The 19,450-nt window shown below is 38.9% G+C and overlaps 2 protein-coding genes across 5 annotated transcripts in view; both read left to right on the top strand.

Annotated features, from left to right (window-relative positions):
* LOC137286178 (fibronectin-like) overlaps positions 1-19,450 on the top strand; it is a 263,485-nt gene that overhangs the window by 191,908 nt on the left and 52,127 nt on the right. The gene's annotated exons all lie outside the window — the stretch shown is intronic.
* LOC137286175 (receptor-type tyrosine-protein phosphatase H-like) overlaps positions 1-19,450 on the top strand; it is a 298,258-nt gene that overhangs the window by 112,809 nt on the left and 165,999 nt on the right. For 2 of the 4 annotated variants that reach the window (XM_067817868.1, XM_067817867.1), the window contains exons 2-4: positions 8,938-8,989; positions 17,093-17,224; positions 18,932-19,075. The exons of 1 other annotated variant lie outside the window; for it this stretch is intronic. In XM_067817868.1, the coding sequence (XP_067673969.1) occupies positions 8,938-8,989; positions 17,093-17,224; positions 18,932-19,075 (328 nt within the window). The remainder of the gene's footprint in view (positions 1-8,937; positions 8,990-17,092; positions 17,225-18,931; positions 19,076-19,450) is intronic. One more of the 4 variants, XM_067817872.1, reaches the window with a different exon arrangement.

Here is a 19,450-nt window from a genome sequence, read left to right on the forward strand (position 1 = left end):
TTCACATTTAAGTTTCATTATTTTGGATTCCTTTTGCCAGAGAGGACAGGATTTTGATGTAGCAACATGAGGTCCACAACAGTTTGCGTAACTCATTGTTGCAGTCTGTATTATCATATTGTTCACCACAACGGTGACATACAGCCGAACCACGACAAGAACTAGCCCCATGACCGAACTTCTGACATTGAAAGCAGCGAAGAGGGCTGGGGACATCCACTCCAATATTAAAATACCCTGTTTTGATTGAAGTTGGTAAGGATGTACGAGCAAACGTCAGGAGATATGTATTGGTATTGACATTGATTTCCTCTTTTTTGACGGTGAAACGTTTTACAGCTGTGACATCCTGATCGTGAAGTTCTGTTGCTATGTCTTGTTCTGTCATGTCAGAGAGGCAGCGAGCTCTGTCCCGAACATGCCCTGACAGGAATTTAATGTTCTGTGCACGGACACAGCAACCTCAATATTTACAAATGTTTTGATCGATAAAAGATTTAGAGATTGCTGTCTTCATGCCCACTCCACCAGACATGAACCACTACGAAGACGGGTGAAGAACCTCTCCACAAATACCTGAAACAGCCTTAGAGATGGCAAAGGGATTTAATTTAATAAGAAGATTGTCTGTTACCTCAATCACCTTGAAACGTGCCCAGGAATCAGCATTGGAAGAAACACTTCTTGTTGATTCATCAATATTTTCAGTTCGTCTCCTGTTTTCATTTCGCCATGAACCAGATGATTGGGGATCCATTATTGAAGGAAAATAATTCAGCATCCCTACTCCCCACCCACTATGGAGTGTCAACAAGGACGATGTCAAACAGCACCGGATCTCCAAGATACCGACACCAGGGATACAGGGATGCTATACTTCGGCAACTATGACACCAACAGCAACATTTGTATACCAGGTCAGATGCCAGGGTAGTTCTGTCCGTGACAAATGATTGGACATATATTGAACTTGGAGGTCAACATTGCCAGATTGGCCCATGAGCCACCATGAGTACTTCTGACATGGGACTCTAGGCATTAAATACATTAATAATTTGGAAATGAGAAATCGAAATAGCCAAGACCCAGTAAGCAGTTGAGTGTGCAAAAATCATCACAGGGCATGGCGTGACCAGCCGATTGATAGACGTTCTACCACCCGTCTGGGCGAAGTCAGGGGCAAAGTGGTGTGTTAGGCAACAGGGACACGGCTTCAAGCTCCCATTGCCCTCAACCACCAGGATCCCTTCCTCCACCGACACAAGGCCGCAACACACGGCAAACGGGTTAGTGGACCCACTATCCCGCAGGGTCCACAACGAGGGGTGAACGGCTCTCAGCGCTACCCAACACCCACCACGAGGAGGTGGCCTTTTACGGGTGCCGGTTACGGATATTATTTTGCCGCGACAAAGGTATAGAATATATAAGGAACGCCCTTTCAGCCAGCAAAATATAACACGGACAAGTCTAAAACATTCAATAACATATTAAGCAAAGTATGAGCAAATTACAATGAAACACAAGACAGATGTTTAGTATAATGCCGTGGAGTCACAAGTCCAAGGTAATGGGTCGCAAATATAAAATATTAACTCATCAGAATCTTGGTATTACAGACAGCAGAAAATACTAGATAGAGCTTGTGTACAATGTTAGTAGTCAGGCAATATAGTCAGTCACTCAGACTCTTTGCGTACAGGAAGTAAACAGTAGAATGCCAAGGGCAGGTAACTAGAGCGCTATCCAAATATCTTGCCGCTAAAAATACCATTGCCATTGAACATTTATGATACGTAATGTGACCCATAATAACTATCACTCAAAACTCTAAACATGCTGACCCAATAATCACTATCACTTAATCAATGATGACGCAAATTACAAAAAACACAGTCTCGTAACAGACTCTTTCAGCTTGGAAAACGACATGAAGCAGTTCTTTATGGTTACATCTTAGCCTGGTATGTGGTTGTTGAAGTTATGATCTGACAACCTTAATCATAGATTCAGGTGCTTTGTCTTCGGGTCTTATTTGTCCCAAGAATTACTGCAGATGTAGCTATTAACTGCCAGTATTGAATATTTAGCACACGTGAATAACCGACACAGTAGCAAGAATACTTACCAACCAGAACTTGCTCATGCATGAATTCAAAATTAATAACGCGTAATATGAATGTTTATCGAAATCCCCTGGCAGCTTAGATATGGTGAGTGAGTGAGTTTAGCTTTACGCCACACTCGTCAATATTCCAGCTATATGGCGGCGGTCTGTAAATAATAGTCAATCCAGTGATCAACAGCATAAGCATCGATCTGTACAATTGGGAAATGATGACATGTGCCAACCAAGTCAGCGAGCCTGACCATCCGATCCCTTTAGTCGCCTCTTACGACAAGCATATTCGCCTTTTATGGCAAGCGTGGATTGCTGAAGGTCTGTTCTACCCCGGACCTTCACAGGTCTCTTAGATATGGATTTAACTGCAAAGTCAGACATATTCTCATACAAAAATGTAATTTTGGAGAGACGGGTGCTGTCTGACTGTCTTTTCTTTTGTTTTAAAATTCATATTAGCATTCCTAGCTACCGGTGTTACATGCCGCATCATATACAATGTATTTTTAACAATGTGGTGATTTTAATGTTTTTTTGGGAATAAACTGATGAAAGAATATACAATTTTTATCAGTATTTATGTGTAAATTAATGGTGAGGTGAAATGGGGTTTATAGCCGTGCTTAGGAATATTTCGCTCATATGACGACGTGCATACGTGTGTATGTGTGGCTGCTGCTTATACTAGATCATAGCACTATAGTGCTAGATCACTGATATATTGCACCGCAGTTAAAAACGAATAGCCTACTCAGATACATCATACTGACTCCGAGCCGACTTGTCCTTGTTGTACCAATCAATGCCGAGTGCTGAGCAGGGACCAACAAGTACCATTGTTTGTATTTTGGTATGACACGGCTGTTGACTTAACCCGCGACCTTCTGTGAACTAATAAATCAAACCAATGTCAGTCAACAGACATATCGTAACCAATGTCCCCTGTGGAGTAGAGAAAAGCTACAAATATAGCACTATACTGTAAAACAATGACAGAATATGTCCACGAAGGAAACAAAAGCAAACCTTTTGCGTGTAACTATTATTTTAACATGCACGTTGCAAATCGTATTTCACGTGACAAATGATTACATTCACGACACATTTGCAGCTGAACTTTCAAGTGACAAATTGTATCTTCGTTACAACTCCTTCACTAATGATGCCATGATTCGTATTTCCTACAATGAAACCTTACCGGCACACGAGGAGATCCAAGCGTGTGTAATCAAGCGTTGGCATAACTAAATCAGTTGGTGATATTAAACAAAATTACACAACTTCTAGATTCATCACCCGGTAACTTATATGTAATGTTCACCCCTCCATCATCATTTCTCTCAATATTGACAAATTACAGACTCCTGTTTTCAGTTTAAGTGTAGAAGGTTCATACATACGATAAAGCAAATGAATGTGTGGAGACATACATTATTTCTTGTCTTCATATCAAAATGATATTGCAGCAACTATGCATCTATTGCTATAAAGAAGAAAGTCTCATACATATATTATGGAGGGGATGTTGCCCTTTATATCATGGATAATTGGAAAAGCTTCCTGGACGGCAGTTTCGCTGTTTGGACATTTTCTAAGGAGAAACTAAATACAGTGTACAAACTTTTGAATAGCATGGATGAAAATCTTACCTTCACTATGGAGGTAGATGAAACTAAAACAGCTTTCCTGGACACAATGGTTATAAAGTCGGTGCTGAAATTGGACCTAAAGATACGTAATAATTTAAACTTTAAATCTTGTAATCCGAGCCATACAAAAAGTCTTACATATAACCTGACACAAAGAATATCCACAATAATTTCATTTATCTATTTAGATAGCCCGGGTTCGTGTCCATAAACAACAAATAAAGTGTCGTGAAACCCGATGTATCCCACTAAGTGAGCATCTAGATGTCTGTGCTAAAGGAAACGATATTCACAATATTTCCTTTTAATCAAGTTCAAAATTTGGACAAACTAAAACAAATGTTAAATGAACACTGCTTCATAGATAAGTTCAAACCAATGTCAAACCATTGTAAGCTTTGACCTTGTCACTCAATACCTTGTCCCTATTGTGACGTCATGATATATATGTAATGACGTCATACTGCAATTGCTACAGTCTCCCTGGAGATGAAATTGAAACATGTTGTTTTTATGTAACTGTCTGATAATATATGTATCACTTGAATCAGTATATGGGGACATTATAACACTCTCAAGCTACTCGAGATATCTAACATTTGAACATTAAATATGTATAACTGTTGTTTTTATATCATTTTTTGACGAATGAACAAAAGATATGTGTTGTAATAGGTAGGGTGTTGTGATGGTCATATGCAAGAATAGTTTTGGTACAAAAGTAACGAATACTATTTTCGCATTTACAAATGTATAACAACAAACATATATATCTTGCTTTCTGAAATATATTGTTGTCTGTTACCTTGTCAACGATGTACTACAAAGAACATCTGCATCGTTATCAAACTAAGTTCATTTGTTGAAAACGTTTGTAGTATGTATTGCTGTATCGAACCTTGTGTAATGACATCACATGTGGACGATTTTGGTACCAGTTTGGCGTAAGAATGAAGACTTCGTTAACACCATGAAGATCCGGGTTAGAATTGATCTTCAGCAACCCATGCTGCTGACAAAGATTCTTGCAAGTATGGTCCCAAGCAGGAATTCCGTCAGTTGATTTTAAGCCAGGAAGAATAATTCCCAGGGATCGAACAATAATAAATGATCGTACATATTGCCGTGAAGTCCAGAGTGTCGTTGCTTAACGGAATGGTTCTATTCAGACTGACCATTTTGCTAAAAATTATGATGATATAGTGTTACGGCTGCGTGAATTCCACCTCCCGGCCTTAATCACGTGACAGCCTAGTGGCTATCTTCAGTACAGTAAGGGCAGTGTTTGGTGTATGTAGAATTGCTGTCGCTGCGGTTAAAATTATATTTCAATATTATGTTATATTACATCATTCTAATCCTTATTATGTGACACTGTCCTTTTTATTGATGTGCGGTTGGTACACTTAGCTATTACTACTTTGAAAATGTTGGAATTTAAAGTGTTTCAACCCAGTATTGTAAGGCAGTTTGAAGTCAGTTAACGGCACTTTACGCTTGATATGTTTTCTTATGTCTATTTTTATGTGCATCATCGTAAAGAGGATGTTGTCAGCTTTATGTACATATATACTTTATATATACTTTGTTATCCTATGGCACCTATTCGGTAATTATCTTAATTTCAAAAGCACACTTCTCGCTTGTAAAGGGTCAATACCAAAGACCGAAGTCTCGCTAAGGCAGTTCCCCTCCGAGGTCCCCCATCGGGCTATAAATAGGGTTAGCCAGAGGTCAGTAGGAGGGGACCGACGGGAACCAGCCATGGACGACTGAGGTGACTAGCGAAGGATGGACTCTCCAGGTGATATTTGCTAAGTCGGAGTTGGGGTTAGGATTTAGGATAATCCTTTGTTGTTGAGCTTAAGATAGCTTTTTGGTGATTACTGTTTGGTTGAAAACTCGCGCCCAAATCTCCGCAGCATTTATATTTTTATTACCCTGGTATTCCTTTATACTTTAAGGTATATCCTATAGTCCAGTCTTTCTTTGAGTTACTGCCGGTCCTCATACTTTAACCTATTAGAAAATAGGGTGCCATCTATGCTTTTTATCCATTGTAAGTAAAACTGTTTATCTATCTTAAGTATAGTACAGTTCTAAAACGTTTCTTGTTGTGGTTCTCATTTTATCCTTCACTATTTCGGTTAAGTGGAGGCAGGTTTGCCGGTGAAACGGGTTGGTTTGCCTAAATGTATTATTTCCCCCTAGACTTTAATTTGTTTTGAGCCTAGTCACAGTAGAGTGACTCTGTCAGTGTAGTTGTCACCGTAACATATAGCAGCCGTAGATTTGAAAGGGTACAAGTACATGTGTATTGCTGCATATAGAATCCGCATGAGAAAATTATGAGGTATATTGTGAATCAGACTATGTGCAGGATTAATAATGTAGGATTCAAACAGAAATGAAAACGGGCATCATAAAACATCATTGTAATGAAATACCTTGCTATTTACCAATAAACCTTGGGTGAGTGGAGCGGAGCGGCGGAAGAGTGAGAGGAGCTGAGCGGAGCGGAGTGGAGCGTCGCGGAGTGAGAGGAGTGAGGGAGGGAAAGCTGGTTTCTGACACTACAATGCGAAACATATTTTGTCGCATTGTCGCATGTCGCGTTTTAGTCAATTTGTTAAATGTATACTATGGTCAATATTTTAATAAAGCGCGACACGAGACAGTGCGACATCGCGACATTTCGATGAAATGTCGCGTTGTCGCATTGTCGCGTGCCGCGTTTTAGTGAATAGGGCGACATATTTTGACCTTGCAAAATGTCGCTATGTTGCGTGTCGCACTTTGGAGGAACAGAGAAAATGATATTAAAAACGCGTCACCCGACATCGCGACAATGCCACATATAGGCGAAATGTCGCGTTGTCGCATTGTCGCGCTTTGCTTAATCTTCGCCTCATTTGCTTGTTTTTGAGAGGGCGACAACGCGACAATGTCCCTTCTCGGATTCCACACTAAGGTATCACAGATATCCATATTAAACTAGTAACTAAACCTAAAACTTTTAAACCAGAAATAACACGTCAACGTGGAAACAGGGTATAGATTGCCAGCAACTGAAAGTAGATCTCCATACTTGGGGCCATGGGGACTTACAGTACACTGCTTCCTGCATGAACCCTAGATGGATTTACACAATCCCTTCAGCTGCTAGCAATTTGGACATGTCTAGCCATAGATGAAAACGTATGCTACGATTAAAAACAAGGATAGTTTTAATTTACTTGGAATGTTTTGGGACTTACGTACCCTCTCAGCAGGACAATAACTTTACAGTACTCTCTTAAGGATAGAGCTCATGGCAATCAAAGTTACTAATTTAAGCTTCTAATCTTAAGATATTTATCTATCTATTTACAATAGTTATCATTAAACAAATCTAAAATGCAATAATTTAAAGAGAACTGACATTAGTGAACAGATCCTTAATTTTTTTGTGATTTGAAATAGGAATCGCTTATGATGGCTAGACGGGTGATCTACGTCAGAATAATAGACGTCACCACTTTATACAATATTCACATATTACATTTATACAATATATACAATCTATACAACTTAATACATTATTCACATGTTACATTTACATTAGTTGAATGTAATATAAGATCAGTTGATCTCTCACAGGACCCGCCAACAAATTATCCACAAATGCTTGTAACTGGAGAGTGTGTACTGACTCTTGCTGTTGAAGGGTAGCATTCAGTGCAAGATGACTGCGTAAACGTAAAAGACACAGGGCAAACGTTATTTCGATGCAAAATCACAACGTTCGCCGCTGAATTTGGGGCATGAGGGCAGTTTTCACAATTCAGGTGGCGTAGTGGAAAGCGATTGCTCGTCACGTCTAAGACTCGGGTTCGAGTTCCTATAAGGTGAAATGTCTGAAGTCCATTTCTGGTGTTCCTTGTCCTGATGTTGATGGAACATTACAGAGTGGGTGAGTTATAACTTATCGTCACGTCGGCAATATTCCAACCATATCGTGAAGAGAAACTTTAATTGGTGCACATAGTAATTTATGGTAAATTATATAAATTAAAACCTGTCATCCGAGGATATTGATCAGATTTCATCAATGAAACATTTACATGAGAACTAACAGCTGTAAAAAGATCGTTAACTGTTTTTACAGTAAAATATATCACCTGTGGTGAGGAATTCAACACAATCAAGCAGGATATGCTTGGCTGTGATTCTCTCATCACTAGGGATACAAAAGGGAGGATCTTCACCTTTTAACTAGCATATCTGATATGGCCAATACGACATCGTCGCATGATGACCTTTTCAAATCTGGACTGACAACCAAAGTAGGTGCAATGTAGGGATTTATTTCATGTAATTTATTTCAACCTATTTGAGTGTCACAGATTTGTTGAGCGATGCCTTTACAACAAAATCAGCCATGGCGTTCCCTGAAATTCCAACGTGACTGGGTAATCAGCAGAGGACGATGTCGTATTGGCAAGTTTATTATATAATTCAATAACTTCTCTTAAAGATCGATATTTGCAAGAAAGATTTTAAATATCCCGAAGTCTTATATTGCTTACATTATGTTGTTTATTGAATTATATTTTAAGGCTGGCAATATAGCGTTTTCTTCGACTGTGATCTGGCAGTCGAGAAGATAGTTCTGGATGGAATATTACTAAGAGCGGCGTGAAACTAAATTCGGTCATTTTCACTATAAACACTCGATCACTATTATCATTAATAAACACGAGAAACGTTATGAGGATACCAGCTGTGTCTCTGCCTCTAACATCCTGTAACATGTGGTGGGCGAGCTGGCTAAGTCCCGGGACTCGTGATCCAACTTTGTGTGCAACGCTTTCAACGTCAAAATCCTAGTGTACAATAGCAAACCCTGTGCACTTAAAAGTACCCACGAATCCCTTGGAATATTACCAAACTGGTTGCCACACTGACATCTAATGAAAATGCCATATATGCACATATAAATATGTGTGTGTGTGTGTGTGTGTGTGTGCGCGCGCACGCGCGCGCGTGTGTGTAGATTCTGCCTAGGAGGACAGAACATATGAACCCTGATAAACAAACTTTCAGTAAACAGGTGTTGCGACTACAATAGCGTAGTTAAATTACCACAATTGTTACGCGTTCATTAAATAATCTTTCCACTTTCAGATGAGCAATGCCTCCACTTCAACGACTGCGACTACTGCCGCAACAACTGCCCGTACGTTCTCATCTATTAACACCTTTTTGTATTAACAGTGGCAGTATCACAGAAATATGGCAGCACAAGTAACGCCTCTACATGTAATTAAACACCATAATATTCCTGTAAAATTGTCACTTAAGAATTGACTGCGTAGTTTGTTCGGCTATTTTAGGTATGAGAAAAAGCAATATGCAAGTTGTATAAATTCAACAATAAAAACTTATTATTTGTTGAACCGACACAAGTACACAATCTATTTACACAATGAATATGATTGTTTTCTGTGAGACAGACTGTAACAAAACGGAATAAATATGCCAGTGAAAGGTGGTTTACAAATGATAGTAACCACCATATTCGAATATGTTTTTCCTGAAAACGTGAGACAAGGTGGTAAGAATACGGGGAAAGTAAGAAATAGAACCCGAAAATATAACATTTGTCGCAATTATGCAGGCAAAAATAAACAGGATAGTTATCCTTCATGGATCTATGCATGATCTACTGTAGTCTTTATAGGAAATGGGCTGGACAAATAAAAATGCATAGAATTTGTGAAAAAACGTCAAATGCATGTGAATAGAAAGGAAATTCCCGCCACTTATAGTCGGAGATTCTGTAGAGGTGTCTGTAGTCCGCTGCGGTGGTCGTGGCATAGCATTTGACATGATCCAAAATGCCAACAAAACAACAAAACGTTGATTTTATCCTCAAGATACTGCAGCATTGTTTGTCAGTTACTTTTTATTTATAGGTATCGTATATGCGTAGGAAAGTAACTTATTCAATTTATAATCATAGATACATATGTAGATTAATGTATGTATTTGATCAATATGGGCACACCTGGTCACCTGCATCCATTTACAGGGATTCCACAAACTGTTACATCTGCCACAAACGGTCATCACGACTGTTCCCCTATTCTATAAAGTATTGACATCAGTGTGCATCCATGTCGTTAGATGTATGTTCTTACCAACCAGTAGGGTTGTCTTTAAAAAGTAACACAAAAACGTGAATTTCACCATTTTAGTATTGCTTGTTTGTTAAATGGTGTCATCACTGTTACTATTCATATCATATATTATATATTATCTATTCATATTGATGGATATTCATAGAATAATGGTACGGAGAAAAAGAAGATACGAGAAAAAGACGTTTGTCATACGTAACTTCATTCATTCACAATCACCTGCTAAATATTAAGAGATAAAATATATTTATAAGCAAGAATGGTAGGCATTTGTGTGAGTTGTATTTTGTCCGCAAAGTCAATTGTCAGTCCGTGTTTAAACATTTGTAACTGAGGACAATATATGATGACAAGATGACATACCGAGGGTGCGTCAAGTATATCTTTATTTTACATTACACGATCCTACGGCGTGCTGAAAATCAACGTTTAGGGACTTACAAGAGGTTTTAATATTCACCGGAAATGTCTCTCTTGAGACATAATTACATCAGGGCAACACTCTAGACATACCGTACTCGGCGTTAATTCGTCGCCTCATGTCAACACAAACAAGATATTGGCGCTGCATCTTCAGAGTCGATGCCAACTTGTATAGGCAGTTCGGAACATTGACTTGTACAGACAAGTCAGTGGCAGAACCACAGGCAGCCGCTGGCGGGGCCAATGGCCGACATAGTTGAGTTTTGACCACATTTGGCGTGCTGTGCAAGTGTAATGGTATGGGATTTTATCAACTCATGGAAGAACATATCTCAATCGAGAAAATGCTCAGTTCCTTTTGCAAATGCAGGCACCTCACAATACACCCGTATAATGTCTGCACACATGTTGCACGTGTTGAAAGAGATGTTTTGAGGCATCATTCAATGCAAAACAGGAGGAGGACAGGATCAGAAAGAATAATATGCAAACCTCTTCGCGAATATTAACTTACTACATATGTAAAGTTTATGCTACATCTAAGTAATAATGATTTTTTCGCGTGCAAGTAAAAGCAGAAAAGCACGTGGCATTGATCGTTACCAAAAGACAAACGTCGTGTTAAAATGTTGTCATTCTATTTTGACTGGAAAAGTGGAAATCACCCTGCCACGACTGAGTGCCGAAACATCGCCATAGGCCGACTTGAAGCTGGGGAGTTGCTGTCTACTGTTGCCCGACGTTTCGACTTTCATCGGAGCACCATTATTTCACATTTGGGATCGTTTCCTGCCGACCAAATCCGCCCAAGATTGCCCGAGAAGCGGGTGTACAAGAATTATCGCGCAAGCCTAGGATCGCTACATCCGGAGTGCTTACTTGCGCCAGCGTCTTGTCACAGCCGTGAAGACTGCACAACACATCCCTGGTTTTAGAAAACTTCCGACCAAACATGAGCATGAGCGAAGTCCTTGCATGTCACATGCTTCCGATGACCTGACAGAAGGAGGTGTTCCAGCATGACAACGTTACTTCACATACAGCACGCGTCAGGGTCCGCTGCTTTGGCAATTCTAGTCTAGTCAGTGTCTTGCCATGGTCTTCTCGATCACCAGATCTAAGCTCCATAGAACACCTATAGGATGAACTCGACTGTCGTCATCATCCAAACCCGCCTCAGACACAACTGACCACCGCATTGCACGAAGGGTGATCAGTCTGTGCCGAGTCGGTGCCGTGTAGAAATTACTGCCAATGTGGTCATTCAAAGTACTGACCTTGACGCCCATCATGTGAAATTGCATGAAATACTTGTTCTTAACTAACGCAACACATGCTTCTGACTATGGCTTATGCAGCTCTGAAAGGCGCATCTTCACATGTGATAAGATAAGACTCTGTTTATTGGTTAAGATATTTTTAACAATCAATAACAACTCTGTATTAGAATCATCTTCTTTCATGATATATCGGTATAATGGTGGGAGAGCTGACTAAGGCGCCGACAGTAAGCGAAAGGTGTCGGTCTCGATCCCCACTTGTGACCGGGTGTAAAAAAAGAAAACCTTGGGACTCACACTGCTTGCAGGCTCTGTCGGTGTTGTTGCGTGGATATATACGCAATATAAATATCCCACAACACTATTAATGATACATACCCTCTACATATATACTTTACATACATACCCTCTTCTTACCTTTTATTGTACAAACCCTTGAGCTACAGCGAAGCGAGTCGTGACTGTATTGTCTTATTTGTGTTTTGTTCTAATTCCATGGCCAGTCTGTGCAGGCCTCTCCATCACGGGATATGTCTGGAATGAAATATTAAAAAGCCTACACTTTGGTTTGTTCTGCTAATATTTTTAAATTGGTGGACACTGGCATCGTCCTCCTCAGTAGTGGTTTCCATAACACCCCATCTTCGCTTGCACCACCGCCAATAGTGGTAACAACAAGAACTATCGACAACGTTTCTTTTATTGTTACACAACCCCTTCCTCCTAATGATAACGTGTACACATTCGTGGTTTTGTCAGTAGTGGGAAATGAGGGACTAGAGAATAAGCAAAGTATTCGTGAATTTCACAGAGGTTATCTTGATATTCATGACTAGTCCATAACATGATTTATATAATTATGGTATTGTATACACATGTTCAGTTTCAGAAGTGGAATATGGAGCTAACTGTGATAGCATGAGACAGTGTAGAACCACCAATGCAATTTGTTCTGGAACCGGAAAATTGTGTGAATGCACATTCAATTTCAGAAGTGGTTTACGGTGCTAACTGTGTTAACAGCACACAGTGTAACACCAGCAATGCAATTTGTACTGGAAAAGGCATATGTGGGTGCGCTGACACTAACTACTACAACGCGGCCAGTGATGCCTGCGCTCAGAGTAATGTTTCTGACCTTTGTGTTTAACCTCCTCTAACTATACTTGATAGCACACACTTCTAGTGAATTGCCCATCTCTGGTTACCTTGCTTGCCACCTTGATTTTACGGCGAGTGTTTCTTTTTATCAGAAGTAGCGCCATGCACTTTATCCTTCTCAACATGCCTCATAGTAAATGCATATAATTGTTATGTAATTAGATTTTATATTGTCTTTAATACGTTCAAAGTATATCATGTAAATGTCAACAAAGGGCATTTAGGGGGCCATTGAAATGTCCATTTTTGAAAGCGACCTTAATGTTTTTCAAGTAAATTGTATACTCAAACAAACAGAAGGAATAATAACACAAATAACACAATGATGTGTACTGATGGATAAAGGGGACAGAGTTACTTCTGCCTTCTTGAGAAATATTCCTTCTGTTCTTCACATGGTACAAGCTCTTGATTTGATGCCAATTCAGTTGAGGTTGTCTTTGATGAACATTTGCAGCAGACTCCTCTATACTGTTTGGTATAACCAGGACCGGCCCATCCTCGGCTTATTAAAGCCAATAGTGGTCACAGACTATATGGACAAACAACGAACCACTATTTTTCTTTCCATTGTAGGAACTGTTTACATTTACCTAGTCCCTATCTATTCACCTGCGCCTGGTAGTCCCTATCTATACACCTGCACTCAGAGCAATGTTTTATGCCTTCATATTCAACCTCCTCAAATTAGACTTGATAACACATGTGTTCCACTTCCAGTGAATTGGCCATCTCATGTCACCTTGTTTACCACCTTGTTTCTATCTTCTATTAGCAGTAACGATAGGCACTTTATCCTTCTTAGCATAATATAATATATGCAGATATATGGTCTATTAATAGATTGGCCTTTGCCTACTGCAATGGGCAGCGTCTCTATGCCTGCCCTTCACAAGACATAAGAGATAGGAAATGAACTGAAATTCTGCAACGGCTTACAACCTGATCAGAAAGAGTCGCTAACTTTAGTTTAGTTTGGCAATCGTTGGCGAACATTTGCAACGCCAACACCCGTTCTTCCTGGATCATGGCCTATTTTGGAACCAAATAGGTCAACGTTAGTTGGTTTCTTACCCTGCCGTCTCCATCTTGATACCAAGTATGTGTTTTTGTTAATCATTTTGCTATAATGAAGGTTTTGGTGAAGAAGGGACCAACCAAAATATATATTTCATTTGCACATTAAATATCTCTGTTGCAACTAGGTGTATGTATTGTTTATGGAGATGACCGTGAGTGGTACTCCTTTCCCATCTAGTAAGGGCATAGATTTCACTCCAGATAGCATGTCAGTCATCACAGATAGTAGTTATTCATTGCTTCCACGTGTGTTTAGTTAGCATAGAAGAACAAGTAACCGATGCCTTCCATTCTAGAAACTACATATGTTTACCTCAAACACTGAATTTGAGAATTCTTGTGTAATTTGTGTTTTTGGGGTTGCTGTTTTGGGTTTTTCGCTTTTCAGATAATTGTCTTGAGGGTCTCTGTGTACAGAATATATTACCTTTTCCAGTTTACCTTTTAAAAGTATTGTATTTAGATGTTCAGTTTCAGAAGTGTTTTATGGAGCTTTCTGTATTAAGTACGTCAAGTAAATTACCAACCTCTTGCTACTTGTGTACACCTGTTGTACTGCCATAGCTATTTTCTGGAGGCCTCTCACCACAAGATGTATCGGGAATAAAATGTTATAGCACCTACAGCATAATCAGAATAGTCGGTAATGCAAATTCTGTGTGAGCAATCTGTGACATATATTTGCACTATCATCCTCTATACTATTTTTCAATATCTGAACCGCACCACCCTCGGTTTTATCAACGCCAATAGTTGTCATGTACAACGTTAATTTCTTTCTCTTGATACCACGTTCATGTAGGAGGTGTTGTCAAAGATTTGTTATGATGAAAGCTTTAGAAAATATGGGACTAGTGAATCACCAAAGTATACTCGAATGGCACCCCGAATGCAACCCTGTTGCAACTAGATGTACATGAACAATTGCAATTGCTTATGCAGTTAATAGTGAAGAGTAATTCTTTGGCATGTAGTAAGAGTATGATCCAGATAGATTTGACTCCAGATGTTCCGTCAGTCACACAGATTCTAGGTGTTCAGTAATTTCAAACGATTTCAGTTAGCTAAATAGAACAACTAACCCATGTTGTCGTTCGATTGTGTAAACTGTGTACGTTTATCTAATGACCGAATTTGTAGAATTCGTGTGCATTGTGTTTTGAGGATTAATATTTGTGTTTAGGTATCACATTGCAGACATTTGTCTCTAGAAACCCTATTTACAGTATATACTACATTTACCATTTTGTCCTTTAAAAGTAATGGCTTATTATTTGGAATGGCTTTAAAGCCTATGCAGTTAGTTCTCTCTGTGAGTTTAAAGGTAAAGTCAACTCAGCAACATATGATACAGTGTCAGCAACAAAGGGAGCTCAGAGACATCAAACTGTCAACTCCATCAAGCTATCATGCCATTCATCAGACTGCAAAGCTTGATCTATAAAGTATTGCATTCACATATTCAATTTCATAAGTAGTTTAAGGAGTTATCTGAATTACGTACGTGAGGTTGCCGTGGTATGCATAACCAATGCAAAGCATGAAGTATATTGAATTGTTTCCACATATTTAATTTCAGAAGTGGTTTACGCAGGTAACTGTGATAAAAGTAAACAGTGTGTTACCACCAATGCAAGTTGTAATGGATCAAGCATATGTGCATGTGATGACACTCACTACCACGACACAACCAGCGACATCTGCACTGAGAGTAATGTTTCAGACCTTACTGTTTAGCCTCCTCAGCCTCCTCAGCCTAGGATTTCAAAACAGTTGTCTTCCAGTTCCTCACCTTGCTTACCACCCAGCTTGCATAGAGGATAGTCCTTCTAGCACTAGTAGCGCCATGCACGTTATCCTTCTCTGCGTCGCACATAGTAAATACATATAAATGTTCTGTTATTAGACCTGCCAGTGCTACGTGTAAAATATGACATTCAAAATGGCAATAAAACTAAGAAGAAGTCATGGGACTGGTTTTCATAAAACAGACCTACTGTTTTCAAGAATATTGTCTACTCAAGCATAAATAGCATATAATAACACAGTGGTATATACTGATCCAGTTGCTTCTGCCATCGTGGTTCCAGCAGATAACATGGGCACTGTATGTCCTCTAGTATGTTGACCTGTCTTCAGTTGCTAGTGTTCTATTGCCTGTTTTTATATCGTAATGTCCTAAATAGCGTGTACATTCAAAAGACATGCCATCTCTAACTGTGATAGTCTAGTTCTTTTACTGTCCTTCGCAGGTATATTTTTAAGATTTTGATATTATCTGACTATTATTTGAATGTCACCCTTTTAGTCACGATATGGCTGAAATGTGGCCAAAGTGACTGTACACTTTAACTCACTCACCCTTCTTGGCAAATGTTCATTCAGTACCTCGTGTGGCACAAACCCTTCATTTAATACTGCAAAAAGGATCTTCACTGCTTTGTTAATAGTCTTGTGTACAACTGTTGTACATCCATGGTTAGTTTCAGCGTGCATCTTCCGACGGAAATATTTGGAATTAAGTGTTCTCACGTCAACAGCACGATAAAAAAATCGATAACGCTAATTCAGTTGGGACAGTTTTTGGTGTACATATGCAACTGCATCCTCAACACAGCTTTCCATCATTAATGCAGTTTTCCATCTTAATATCAAGTACATGTATGGGGTTTTGTCAATGTTTTGTTATGATGAATATTTCAGTATATAAACAATAACCAAAGTGCACTTGAACTGCCCTTTGAATGTCTATTACATATCGATGTAATGTATATGAATAATGTTTATGCAATCAATAGTCAATGGTACTTCTTTGGTAAGTAGGTATATATCTATCCGCATAAAAAGCATTTCACTCCTCTAAATGTTATGTCAGTTATCATACATACTAGTTCTTGGATGCTTACAAAGCATTTACCTTGACGCAACAACTAATGTGTGATTTCGTTCACTTCCAGGAACTGTATATCTAATCACCAAACCCTAGTATTTACTTTACATTCTGCTTTCAGGATTAATGTTTGGAATTTCTGTATTGTGCTTCAGACATGCATCTGTTTCAGGAAACTCTGTTTACTGAAGATACAACATTTTAAAGTTATATCTTAAAAGTAATGACTAGACATTTAGAATCTGTCAGAATATGTATAACAAATAATAAAGTATACTGTATTGTATGCACATATTTAATTTCAGAAGTGGTTTACGGAGATAACTGTGATAACCCTACACAGTGTCTTACCACCAATGCAATTTGTAATGGATCCAACACATGTGCATGTGATGACACTCACTACTACGACGCAGTCAGCGACACCTGCACTCAAAGTAATGTTTCAGACTTTGCAGTTTTTAGCCTCCTCAGATTTGATCATATCAGTGTTCCAGTTCCCTTAAATGTCCCGTCTCAGATCACCTTGCTTGCCACCTTGCACGCACGAAGACTATTTCTTCTATCAGCAGTAGCCCCAGGCACTTTATCCTTTATCAGTGGATTTCGGCGTTGAAGTACAAACCTTACACAGTGTGCTAACAAAAATGCAATATGTAATGGATATTCGGCTTTTGTATATCTACTGATACTCACTACAACAAGAAAGAGCGTCAGACAGAGCGTTCGTAAGGTTTTTTACTCATGGTTAACATGCCTCAATAAAAGCTTAGAAAACTTTATGATTGACTTGCTGAGAACATTTTCAAATTTGTCACATTGGTAACAAACGTACCATATCTGATGAAATCCACTGCATTGACCTCTACAACACGGTCTTGTTTATGTTTAGGTTGTCAGGCCTTCGTGTGTGCTTGTGACAAGTGTTACAGAGTTATGGTGATTCATAAACACATGATCACGATATTGTCACTCACTATGCCTTTATCATGGGTTTCTTACAGATATCGATAGCATTAGCTTTTAGAATTGGTCTGGTCTAACATGTCACTGAACATGTTAAATTCTGTTCACAGCTGGTTTAAATAGACGTCGACTTACTTGCGTCAAAGGATTCATAACTAATGGATGATTACACATGTTCAGCGCACAGAAGGAAGTACGGGCATTATATCATATAGTAAATTTGTTGAAAACGACGAGGAGCTTAGAATTCAAATGGTGGTATTTCTACAGTCTTCTTTTATTAGAAATTGTCTATTTCCAAGTGATATGCACAACACATATAATGACATAGTGGTGCTATTTGAATTCAAGTGAGATGACACCTCGATATTGATTTACGTGTTTCCAAGAAAGGTTACATGTGGGTTTTTTTTATTTCGGTACGATGGTGTGGGCCGTCAGCCCTGGGTACAACATGGGCCATAAGCAGTGATACATATTCTGACAAAGTACTTATACAAGTGCTTCAAGGCGGATATTTGAAGCATGGAAGATATAGCAGCCCATATACAATTATATAAAACTACAAGTGTTGTAAGGCGAGATTTGAGGTATGCATATGGAAGATATAACATGAATTAACTCGCCAACAAGCATACCTACCCTCTTATTATCTTCGATCTTCTGTACCTGCCGATCTATTTTTACCATCCTAATAACTCAAAGTTTGCATACTGTACCAACCGTCTTCCTGAACCATTCTTCCATCTTACATGAATATGTGTGTTGTATGTGAGTGCGTGCGTGCGTGTGTGTGTGTTTGTGTTTGTCTACTTGTACCTACCTCTGTAACTATCTCTTCATTGTTTATACCATACACTGGTTCTCTAAAACTGAATTAGAACATGTCACGTGTCAGATATGTGATAACTACATATAAATTTGATCTTAATGATATTTTCCTAACAGGTTTTGATTACACAGCAAGTAGCACTATTTGAAAACAGATGTTAGCGACAAAACGATAACGTGAATATATAGTGTTAAAATATTAGAATTGTCGTAAGGTTATGGCGCATGGGAAATATCTAGAAATCTTGTTTATAATAATTTGAACTTCTGTGATGTCTATAATTTGTGTCATGGATTTTTGCGGACTATTCATAACTGTATGTGATGAATGCAATTGGACATTTCAGAACAAGCATTCGGCGGTGCATGTACTGATACATCCCAGTGTGACACGACCTCAGACACCAACATTGAGTGTATACAGACTGTAACGGACAAGAAGTGCCTCTGTAAGAATGGGTTGTATAGGCCCAATACATCTTGCGTTCAAAGTAAGTATTAAGTATTACCCATGATCGTTTACGCCCTTGGATCGATTAGATAAAATATAAATGAATGAAGTCATTTCTTCAGTTAACAAATGTGTCTCTTGCCACGTAAATCTTGGTTATAGAAACATTTACAGCTGCCAATCATTGATACCATTGGTTGTGGGAACGTTTATGAAAATGTATTTCTCTTCCGTAAATTGAATTTCTCCGTCAACGAATCTTATGGAAGTACACTCAGATCTCAGGTTCATATTATATTTTCGTTAAAGTTCCTAGGCGTTTATATGAAATTATTTCTACTGGTTTTGAGTGTGCGGATGTTCTCAAGAATATTCCCCGTCGACACATGTTATATAATTACTAGAACGTCGGTTT

Source organism: Haliotis asinina, chromosome 6, assembly GCF_037392515.1.
Source record: "Haliotis asinina isolate JCU_RB_2024 chromosome 6, JCU_Hal_asi_v2, whole genome shotgun sequence".
NCBI lineage: Eukaryota > Metazoa > Mollusca > Gastropoda > Lepetellida > Haliotidae > Haliotis > Haliotis asinina.